General features: G+C 41.8%; 1 protein-coding gene across 1 annotated transcript in view; it reads right to left on the bottom strand.

Moving 5' to 3' along the window:
- Positions 1-12,108, bottom strand: part of fto (FTO alpha-ketoglutarate dependent dioxygenase) — a 119,876-nt gene that overhangs the window by 64,083 nt on the left and 43,685 nt on the right. The window contains exon 8 of the mRNA XM_041990100.1: positions 4,117-4,241. Within this exon, the coding sequence (XP_041846034.1) occupies positions 4,117-4,241 (125 nt within the window). The remainder of the gene's footprint in view (positions 1-4,116; positions 4,242-12,108) is intronic.

The raw sequence follows: 12,108 nt of genomic DNA on the forward strand, positions 1-12,108 counted from the left end.
TTGCACTCTGTTAATCTTTCACTACAGGCCTGCTTGCTGTTACACCGGCCCACTAGAGAACAGAGGAGGGAAAAGAAAGGGTAGTAAAGGACAAGAGTGGATAAAAGAGCAGGAAGAAAAAGCCATAGAGAGGGCCAGATGGGCACCTTCACAGTCCATTTATCAAACCCAATGTGGCCCTCCTCTCCCCTCCCTGCTGCTCTCATGTCCTAAACCCCCATGTAATTCTGTAATGATTTTCATTATCATATAATGACCTTACAAAACCTACAGCAGTTTGCATGGTCAGTACAAAACTCACAGCTGTTCCCTTCAGTGTTTGCTAGCCGACTGTGACAAAGCTTTTGTCGTTGTTTTTTTTGTTTTGTTTTTTTTTTTTGTTTTTTTTGACCAGAGCAGTGACTTCTAGGATCCGACGGGTCAACATCAGATTATCTCATCCAGAGAGGTTCCATAACAGCCATGCTGTAAGCAAGCCGACTGAAGATAGACTCAAAGTGCAGTAGCTACTGTTTTAAGTATTAAAAAAAGATAAATAAATAAAAAAACACTTCTCAAAACAAAACTACAGATGACTCTAGACAGAGGGATCTTCTGTGTATGCTTTTCCAGCCTGAATGCTTTATTACCTGTAACTGCATAGATGAGAAACATGATCTATGAATTTTTAAAACCTAAAACGTCTCTGATTCCACTGGGATGTGCCATTTCCTATCCTAATAGGCCTGTTCCCTGGAGGATGTGTCTTGTTCTTCAATCTGCACTTCCTGTGTGGCATACTGAATTGCTCTGCTGCGGTACAGTCACCCACCCACATAATAATCCATCTATTTCCAGGGTACTCACGGGGCATTTACCGAAGGGACACGGAGGGCAGCATCTATCAAAGAATTCACCATGTGCATTGGGAAAACCCAGTTACCACAAAGGCTCATAAGAATAAAAAAGCTCTCATAACTTCGTTGGCTCAGAGAGAATGAATGGACTGCTTCTGCTTGCACGGTGAGCCCAGGCATCACTCACTCTGAGTGCCTATAAGTCACTTGTGAAGAACCACTGGTCACAGGGTCCAATTCCTCTTTCTTTCCTCCTTGCTTGTGCTAAAAATGCCCCTGAGAAAGAAAATGGCAGCAAGCAGGCCCTGGTTCCAGAGCACAGAGTGCTGCTATAACTGGTGTTTAAGAAAGAAAAGTCAGCAAACTTAATCAATCAGTGCTGGTTGTGTATGTTTATGGGCCTTCAGCAAATGGCATCAATCATACTTTCTTTTTGTTTTTTTACCTTCCTTCTGCAAGTATTATGTACTGAATGGAAACCATGGAAACAACGGGCAGTGTCATGATAAAAGCTTGCCTGTTGAATATTGTGCTGCAATCTAATTAGGACCCTGAATATGAAAAAGCAGCAAACTGAATCAGCAGATTAGTTCTAGAATTCCTATTTTAGTGAGTGCTTTTATGAAAATATATGAGGGTTTGAATAAATTTGACTGAAGTCAACTTAATCCCCTCACAGTGTTTCATTCTATAATAAACTGTATATTCAAAACAACTTCCTTTTGTTAGTGTGTATGAATAAATTATCACTTTTCTTCCTCCTCAAAAGAACTACAAAGGCAATCCTTTACCATGATCAGCAGCAAATCCTTAATCAGCACCAGGACGTCCTACTTAACATTGCACATAGCCATGTGTTTAGTTTTGCACGAATACTATCTGTTGACAACCACTTGACAAGACGACCCCCTGGCCTTTATGTAAGTGGGGACAGTGGAGGTTAAATGTGTGTAAAGGGAAAAGGAGGTATCAGGAGCAGCTGGAGTTCAAACATATCGTGCAGGAGGCTTGCCCTCTACCAAAACTAATCTCATCAGTCTTCCACTGCTGATAGAGTAAACGTCTGTCTGCCCTGCCGACAAGGACTGAGCATTTCCTGTCCTGGTTTGTGATATTTGTTGTCAGGATCTCAGGGTGGGCTGAGCAAAGTCTAGGGTTAGACATGGTTAGTAGGTGGTAACATTGCATTGTGGGTGGTGGGGGTCAGCATTGATGGTGAGATGGTTTCTAGCTTTCAGCACATGCAGCTGGAATGCACTATCAGACCAGGCCACGCACGTCAGAGCTGCGAGGCACTGGGCGTCGACACAACGGAGCAAGGTGTGTGGAAACAGTCTGTTTACAAGGCTCATCTGGATGGGATACAGCGAAGGGTCAACTAGAGGGGACAACTAAAAACAGAGGGCCACCACGGAAAGATTAGAGCACCGCCACAGCATGAAGCTGACAAATATTTTTCATAAGAAAAGATGTTGCCTTCAGGTACTTAAAGTCTGTGGACTGATCCTCTGAAGTTTGCTACCTCTGAGCTCCACAATCACGTGTGTTTAAAAGTGTGTTTGTGTGTATTTGCCAGTGTTTGGTACTGAGGTCAAATCCATTAAAAGAGACAATAAGCACTGAAACATATGTGAATGTGGCTTTAGTTAAAAACTCGAGTGTGCATGTCCTCAATGGTGTTGAGGTGGAGGTTGACTAAGAAAATGAACAGCTAAAATAATACTGAGTTGCATGTGTGAGGCCTTTCTTTATCTGAATGCAAGGCCAGAGTTCTAATCCCTGTGCTCTTTAGCCTTATCTGGAGGGGAAGGAAGTGAGTGAGCTTATCCAAGACACACGTGTTGCTGTGATAGCTGCCAGGCCCAAGGACCACAAAACACACAGCAGCCACACCACTGCAAATCTTTGGAATTTGCATCAGCTCTTTAGACGGAAGCATCAATGCACACTGAATCGACACAAAAGCAATGTGATGGTTTCTGATTGTTTTCTTTGATTATGTGGTCACATTAAGGCCAACCTGCCATATCACCTAGATGAGGACTATATAGTCATTAAATATGGAAAGTTAACGTTTTTTTTTTTTAACTTTGATGGAAACAAAAGAGAAATAAATAAATAAAAGTGTCTGTTGCATGTTATAATCTTTTGCCTTTATTTGTTGGTCATGAGCCCAATCCACCACCTAGAGAGGTTATTAATCCCCTTTCTCTTTAATTCCCAAATCTACTGCAGCTTTAGCCATCCAAATAATAAGACTTTTCCTTCTGTATTTGCAGCATGTAGTGTTCACTGTTCAGCATATAAGTAAAATTTCAAAAGCTTTCCAGTTTTCCCATTTTGCTATGTTCAGACTGAGCTTCAAATGCACTTAGTTTATTCCTCTTGATGCATAAAATACTCAGCAATGATAAAGTAAAACAAGTTGTTACAGGATTTTAAAGAAATATTACATAGTTAAAACAACTTTGACAGCAATTACTTTCAGAAAATAACCCCTCAACATTTGCACACCTTTTCTTTTACAACTATGTCTTTATTCTTAGCTGAAAGGCTGAAACTTAGCCAAGATGGATGGGGATCTTCACTATAGAAGTTAAAGTTAAATTTTATTAGAGGCCTTTACTTCTCATGGTCAAAAGGTATTTCAGTTGTTTTTTTCTTTTGTTTGTTTGTTTTGGCCAAAGTTATACCAGGATGTTTTGAGTCTTTTAATAAAAAAAATCTCTTCAGTCTGGCCACTCTAACATATTAATGGTTGTTCTGCTGTAAAGTTCTCCCATCTCCAAATGTCACTCATAATAATCATTGGCTGATTGCTACCTGTCCTACCAGGCCTCTTCCTGATTACTTATTTACATGATGCGAGAAATTTTCCTGTATAAAATCTATGGCTTGGCAAAATCCTGTGTTGTCACTGGTCCACAGGCAATTCTTCATGGTTTGATTTTTATCCTGACCTGTACAATCAACTTTAAGATTTTAGACATTTGTATGCTTTCTTAATCATGTCCAGCGTTCAAGTTGCAGAACCATCACAAAGCCCAGTTACAGAAGTTGCATGCACCTAAGCTCAGTTGTGAGTGTTAAAACAAAGTGTCTTAATACTTTAGAAAAGGATTATGTTTGATGGGTAGCCTTTTTTGAATTGGTGTCTAATGGTCATTTTATTTTACATACAGTATGAGACCCAGCTCATTCTCTATAGTGTTTCTTTATCTGCCCAAAGCATCAGTCAGAAGCTGATGGCAGGAGCAAAGTGGGTGGTACAGTGTGTTACCTGTCTCTCCATGTCTGTCTTTGCTGGTGTCTGTCTGTCAAAGCAGACAGCAGGGTTTCTGCCATCTCCCTTCTACCCTCCCCTGCTTGGCCTTCCTCCTCCACTGTAGCCAGGAAAAGCATTGTCTGAAAATAGGAACAGAGATGGAAAATGGGTACATTGAGTAGAACTAAATAAAAATGTGTGTAAACTAAAGTAGGTCTAAAATCACTGAAAAAAAGAGAAAATTCACGGAATCTATTGTTTATCAGTTCAATTAACATCACAAGACAAAACAATCATCTTAAATCAGTGAACATGAAACTGACCTTAACTAAATTCCAGAGTAAGATATACGAAAGCTGTTTGGCTTCATTGAATTGTTCCCTTAATTTCTAACAATAGAGACTTTGGTGGAAATACTACCTGAAGCTATTCCCATCATCCTTGAGCTTCTTTCCTCAGTTTAGAAAGTGCACAGCTCTGAGCCAAGACTCAATTACAGCATCCCCGGGACGGCAGCGTACAGTAAGTCAAGTATAAAGTCAGTTTCACATCAGAGGATGGGCAAATTACACCCAATATTAGAGTGTGAGTCAATTAATCACGTCCTGCACAGCACAGTGTAATGTGTGAGTATCCCCCTGTTGAACATGAATTACAGGCCGGCTTAAAGTGTGACGTGGCACATCACTGCTAATCGGAGACATCCTGGCAAACCTTCGCCTCCAAGTCCTCCACAGCCTCTAAGCTGGTTGAGAGGGAGTCAAATGAAAAAGGATCTGGCAGCCCAAATTAAATGCAGTGCTGTCAGCCACACTCAAATCCCTCTTTCCCCTTGCCGTCTCCCTCTTCCTCTCTACCCGTCACAGACTCTCTCCCTCTCTGAATATCCTTAAATGTCTGCCCCCCCCCCTTCGCCAAGCTTCTGAGAAGTGATGGATCTGTAACTCTGACTGACTCTGACGCCTTGTTAAGAACAGTCTCTTCCTGTCACATCCACCAGTCAAGAGCGTTCATTTCTTCCCATTAACAGTGACTTGCCTCCCCAGTCATCCAACCTTCTTTTCAAAAAACCCACAATATAAGGGAACCTTCATTTCTTCTCCTCTCCCTCTTTTCTAATCCCTTTCTGACAATCTACCTGTCTGTCTTAATTCATGTGACGATAGCTTTGATTGTCTGTGTGTGTATTTCCAAAGCAGAGTAGTAATATGCTTACTTCCTCTGCACCACACAGGACAGGTGTCAAAACACGTAGCGGCGTGTGACTGATTACACCTGACTCGGAGGAGACACCAAAGATTATGGTGACCAGGAGGAGGCAGGGCAGGCTGTACTCCCTGTGGAAACTGTGTCTTTCAGTTTGGATCAAACTCTGTCCTCCTGGGATGAGTGACATGCTAAGAAAGTACCAGAAAGTGGATTCTGACTGTATCATATTTCTCAGCTAGTAGACATCACATTGCCATGCTGGCTGTGTTACACACAATCAGTGTTTCAAGCACGACGCTGAAGAGAAAGTGAGTCGCAGTTGATCTGAAACCTGCTCCAACGTGATTCTTCGCTTGCTTCAAACTCCTCTAAAAGATGGTTTGGATAACACGAATTGGAACACAGCACTAAATAATTTGTTTGATATTGTGGTATATAATTTAGATAAATGCATTGATAATGTGTTTGTTCCAACCCAATGAGACTGTTAAAACATTAAACACAACTTCATCTCTGAGGGACTGTGTACATTTGAATGTATATAAGCAAAAACATCTCATCAATCTTATGTTTTTTAAGTTATGAATACATCTCTAATGATGTGTGTGTGTGTGTGTTAGCTGGAAAAGTGTGCATTTTTGCTTGCGTGCCAGAAAGTGTGCATGTATGATCTTGTGTTTAGAAGACCCAGTGCTGAGAGAGACCTTCAGGTTTGGCCTCAGGCTGATCCCCAGGCCTTTTAGGCACCCCACTGCTTGTTTACTGGTCAAGCCCAGCCTCAGTCAGTCTCAGCCAAACCACAGTCCTTTATCTCTGGGCCTAAGTTAGCGCAAATCGGCCCCCTCTTTCCATCTATTTACCCCCTGATGACAGTAGCTGTCCTCAGCATCTACCTCTGTCATCCTGATGCTGACCACAGATGTCCTCCTGACCCTGGACACATCCCGAGGTGACTGAGAGGACAAGGAGAACCATGGTACCCCCACCCTCGCTTCACAGACCCCACTTACAGCCCTGTCTATTTAACTACAGATAGGCATAAACATTTCCGTCCCTGTGCAGAGGCAGGAAAGGTAAACAAACATACAGCTGGGCTAAGGTGGTATTTTTGCTTTTGGAAAGCTGGAGTGATGATAGCGTTCCAAGCGAAAGCAAGCTGGAGGGCAGCCTGGGGCAGCTCACTAACACCTCCAGCCAGGTCTGTATCTTAACACCAACAAGCATCTGTCTATTCTATCACATAACAACATGTCACTCATTCAACACAGAATAATACAATAGGAAGAGTGTTGCTGCACACAGTGCAACATGACATACAACTTCACTGAATGGCTGTCTCTGGTCACATAATAGCTGGGAACTTAAAGGCAGGAAGGTTTTAAAAAAAGATGCACGCAGAACTGGAAGCTTACACTTAATAAAACTCAACTACTAGCTGACCACCACAGCGTCTGCAAAACTATTAACACCCCGTGAAATGCCTAGGCTGACTTAGACCAGGACTTTCAGGAGAGCCAAAATACTCTTAAGCTCACTGGTAGCCTGTTATAGAGAAAGCTTCTACATCTGCAGGCCACAGACGCTCACAAATCCCAAAACTGACCTCCCTTATTAACTAGTTTAATAGACAAGGAAGATTTCTGGACCAAAATAGACCATCCCAATGATAGATGACTGCCTACAGAAAAATGAGGTAAACAATCTCACCAGTAACAGTGAACATTCCTGAGTTTTGGCTGCTGACTGGTGTTAATTTGCCACAATGGTGCTTCCCCTCCAAAGAGCACCTCTGTCTGTCAGACTGGCAACCTCCACGCCTGTCTCCCTGCCACAAGAATGTGGAACAGCCAAGCAGCAGGCCAGCAGACTCCCCTGTCCTTCTGTTTGCCAATGTGTCTCTTTGCCCATATGGAAGTAGGCATGGGGCTAACTAATAATCCGTCCTCTTGTTTGTGACTCTTGAGCCATGGCAGGCAACTCTAAATTATAGTGACGGTATGCAGCATGCACAACAATAATCATTTTAAATCATGTCAACTGCATCTTCTGTGTCCTGTTTAAATGCCTGATGTGATGAAAAAAGGAATATGTTTTGGTTTTATTTAGTGCTGGTAATTACAGGAAGGTGGTTGAACATATCAGAGGTTTAAACTCTGCTGGTGTTTTTATTGTATTCATCCGCTAGAATGAGTGCAGGCTCTATTGACTCTACAACACTGACTCTCTAAATGGACACCCATATTCCATACCTACAATCTCCATATTCTGACTTGCTCTTGCCCACTAAAAGGCCAGAACATTAGCAACATGGACTTTTGCCACAGTTTAAGTTCAGCTGCTCTGACACCTGGTTTCATTGGCCTTGTGAGTGGGACTTTGGCAGCCTCATGGCTGCCTGCATTTCCTTCTACCCTTTAATACAAAAAACTAATATCACTTTGACCGCTTGTGGAAAAAAAAAAGCATCAGACACCTTGCACTGGGTAATGGATAGCTTTTGCTCCCTGATATAAACAACAGGGGAGTTGTGATCCTGCCAAGGCCAGTTCCAGTCTGGACAAGGGATTAGTGTGTACTTGCTGCGTGCCACAGCAGAGTTACTTTGCACTTTGGGGGTTGGAAAAATTACATTAGCCCAGGAAGAAGACATAAGCCTGGACCTCCATTCACTTTTCTGTGAAATCACACTCTGTGTATGTCATAAACAATGTGTGTATGTATATGTATAATTTCTTTTCTTTCCTTTCTTTTTCTGCTGCTGTCTTCCTGCTGTCACATGATTACAGATGGCTCAAAACTGAGGCATATCTGAAATTAAATTTACTCAGTTTCCATTATGTGAGATTGGTTGATAAAGTGCGAGTGTGCATGCCTGCACTCGCACGTGTTTATGCGTGTAAATGTGTGTGTGTGTGCGAAAAGAATGAAGGGCATCAACACTGCCGGTGAGGGTTGTCTTCCAGACTTTGAAGCTGCGCCACCTTTGATTTATCAGAGGAAACAGAGCAGAAAATGAGAGAAGCAAGTTCTATAAAAATGTTCTCTCAAAGATGATACAAGGAAGCTTTTTCTTTGTGTATCTGCATGTCTTCTGAGTTACTGCTGCAACTTTGAACAGTGTTTATAACTGAAAATTTACAGGGATTGAGCTCAGACGGGAAACTTTGCATTCACTCCTTCAAAAAGCCTTTTCCAATTATGCTGTAATAAAGAAATTGAGATATCAATTTTCTATAGTGCTGCAATGCAGCCTTGCAACTACACAGTATGTTCTAGAAGTACTCAATAAAACAAAGGGGATTTTTTTTTAAATAATTGCATTTTTTACAATAGAAAAAAATAATTTGAATATCTTAAAAGGACATAGAGCCATCTCTGTTTTTATTGAGCTAGTGTGTGAGTATTTGTGTGGTAGTGTGAGTTTGTCTATCTGTTCTCGTGATCTCCATGGTGACAGAAACCAAGGCCTTTCTGCCACGTTGACCTTTGCGAGGTCTCGGGCACCATCAATTATGTCAGCCAGTAAAATGGGCTTTGCAACACACAGCAGATTATATGGAGTGTAAAACATTAGAAAAATGTGTCTGAAACGTCAGAGTAACATGATTAAAGTGACAAAGGGTTGGGAGAAATAGAGACGGTTCCAAAAAGGAAAGACCCCTGACAAGTGATTTTGTTTGAAGCCTTTGTAACACACTCAAGTGGACAGGGATGCTTTCTTTGGCCCTTATGGCAGTCCATCTTCTGGACAGAGAACAGGCAGGATGGACGGACATATGCTTTGCAGTGGGTCAAATGAAGCAGAACTCAGAGGCTTTTGTAGTGTTCCCTTTCTGTGGCAAGAAGAAAAGGTAAATCTGTTGTCAGGTCGTAGTCCAATGGGCTCACAAATATCACATGAAAATTCACCGGCCAGTGTTTTTGCATGGCTTTTGTCTATATTTCATGATAAGGAGTATGGATCCAGTTGGCTTAATGGTTAAACAGCATAGTTCTTGCTCTGAATAAGCTGGACAGAGTCTACATGCACACTTGTGTAAACGCCTCAGCGGCCATAGCTTGAATGTGCAATCCATCCATCACAAAAAAGCTCAAAGAGGCACTTTGACTAATTCAGCACAATGAAGACAGAGCTGGACAGAGATGTTTTCGAGGAGCGTCACACTCAGCCACCTTCTGTTAAAACCCCCTCCTTTCTTTCAGCATATGAAAGCTGAGTCTAAATTCTAGCAAGATAGCAGATTGTGATCAGCAGATTGTGATCAGCATCTCACTCTCTCCAGTAAAAAGGTTTTTGCTGACTGGGGCCAAAACCAGCCTTTCTAAGCTCTGGAGTTACAGTGTTACACACACTGTATCATACTTCAGGTCTTCAAAAATGCTAAACCAATAAGAAGGGTTTCCATCCATCTCGACATGCTCATATAGAAAAATTTAGTTTTGGAGGAGAGGGATGGTATGCCTACTGGGGCTAAAACACACTACTAACAAAGTTTTGATTGACTACAAGAAGTTTGAGAAGCAGTGATTCTTCAGTTTTAACATCTGGCTGGAAACCATGGAGCTGCTGCAGTGAGACTATGCAGGCCTTCTCAAATGTCATGTCTGTCATCAAATGTGAATTACCAAAAGAGGTACAGTGAAAAAGAATGACTGTATCTTAAGTGCAACAGATTAAGATCTCCAAAGTTGAAGTTCCTTGCCATGAAACACTGTGTAGCAGTCTTAAGACCATGACGTCTGTCCGGTATGATAAACAAAAGCTGGCTATACAGATAAGCTTGAACTTACACAGGAGTTAAAAGTGTAAGTTTGTGATTGTTATTCTGGATCTCTGTCACTGCAGCTCATTTTTTGGATAGGGTTAATCAATACACCTTCTGCTGCAATATTCCATGTCAAGTATTAAAACTTTTAAATCAAAGCAGTGTGGGTTAAATGTGTGGTTTTCCGACTTATAAGTAAGACTAGCAGCTTTATTGACTTCTCTGCACAGTTCTTGGCTATCTAGTAATAGACACTGGCGCACACCATGAAGCAGTTACATATAACTGGATTATGAACTCACATACTCACAAAGATGCTGTCTACTTCAGTCTGGCAAGGAAGTTACACACACAAACAGCTTTTACATTTAATAATGCATGTTCAACAAAGCTGTATAGACTTCTAAAAGATTTGGGAATACACTGATATAATCTAATTAAGTAAAGGGAATTAAAAGTGAATATAGTTCTCCTTGGATTGAGTTTCATCATGAACCTAATTATTGCAATGAATCAAAAATCTGTGTTACATTGCATTTTCACATCCAAAAGCACAAACAGTTCAAACTTCTTTTTATGGCTTTTGTGTTGGCTTGGTGGTTGTATTTTTAGTTTAATCTTTCCTCAAAAGAGCACTTAATTATAATGTTGTTTGGTGGCCAACTTTTATTGCAAGACTGCTGTCTTTAATCAGCATCTGAAAACAGCCCTGGAGGATTTTTTTTCCCAAACAATCTGTTCTATAAAACGGAGTGCCATACAAAAAATAAATAAATTAAAAAAAAAAAGAAAAACCAAGGAGATCAAGTACCTTATCAATTGACAGAACTGAAAAGCAACGTGTTTTCTGATCGCTGCTAAAGTCACTGAAGGAAACATATTAGGCTGTTGTTTATTCCTTAAAGGTCCCATATTATACACTTTATTCCCAATCTGAGACCATTCATTAATATCTAAATGAAATATTTCCGCCATGGTATGGACAAATCGACCCTCAGTTTGAGTGCAGCGGCTTCTCTTCACCTCCCTCTTTTTAGCAGCTTCAGAAATGTGCCGTTTATGGTGGGCGGAACCCTGGTGGAGCAGCTCAGCTGTTGGCTCCGCCCATCGCATCGCCCGTCATGAGGTGATTGACAGGTTAGGCCTTAGCGGTTACTAGACGCTGATTACAGCGTAGTGAAGGATAAACAAACGCCGGAACACCGGAACCCATTCCTGAAGCCCCCATTACCGACCCAAACCGCGACGCACGGAGAACACAGCTAGCTACGCTCATCAATCTGATGCACAATGGCACCGGATACAAACAGTAGAAACAGTGACTTGGCTACATTTACAACAGTGCTAATATATTTTCAAGCTATCAGACTAATAAGGCCGAAACGATAAAATAACTGCCAGCTCTTACCTCTCCAGCTGTGTCACGGACAGTTGGTATTGAACCTGGCTTTAGCTTCAAACGGTTGGCGAAGCCTGCTTTCCATGCCCCCATGTTGTGGAAACAGTCCTCTTTGAAATGCTGGCCACAGACATGCAAAACCTTTGGAAGTTTTCCGGGTACATTTCCTCCAAAAATAAAATTAATCCACTCAGTCCTCGTGGGTTCAGTGGATGGAAGTAAAAAAACGTTTTCGTGTTCATTTATGCAGCCACAAACAGAACAGTGCTTCTGTCGCTTAGCCATGTCCGCTAACGAGGGTTGCCGAAAAGGATAAACACTGGGCGCTAGGTGATTTTTAGAGGGCGGGCTTTGAGAGCCGGTAAGCGGGTCCATCGCTCTGTGGGGAGTGGTTATTGTCCCTTATGACGTCTTAACGTACAGGCTTTCAAACTCGCTCAATTCAGCGCTTACTTCCCTAGAGGTGGAGCAGGGGGGAGAGAGAGCGCCTGAAAGAGTTTCACACTTACGGGTCTCCTACACATGCGGGGGGACCAGTATGACTGTTCCAAAACCATTAAAAAGTGAATTTTGCATAATATGGGACCTTTAATGAAATGCTTGTGACATGAACTGGTTAAAATATTAGAGAAA

Source organism: Melanotaenia boesemani, chromosome 1, assembly GCF_017639745.1.
Source record: "Melanotaenia boesemani isolate fMelBoe1 chromosome 1, fMelBoe1.pri, whole genome shotgun sequence".
NCBI classification, from domain to species: Eukaryota; Metazoa; Chordata; class Actinopteri; order Atheriniformes; family Melanotaeniidae; genus Melanotaenia; species Melanotaenia boesemani.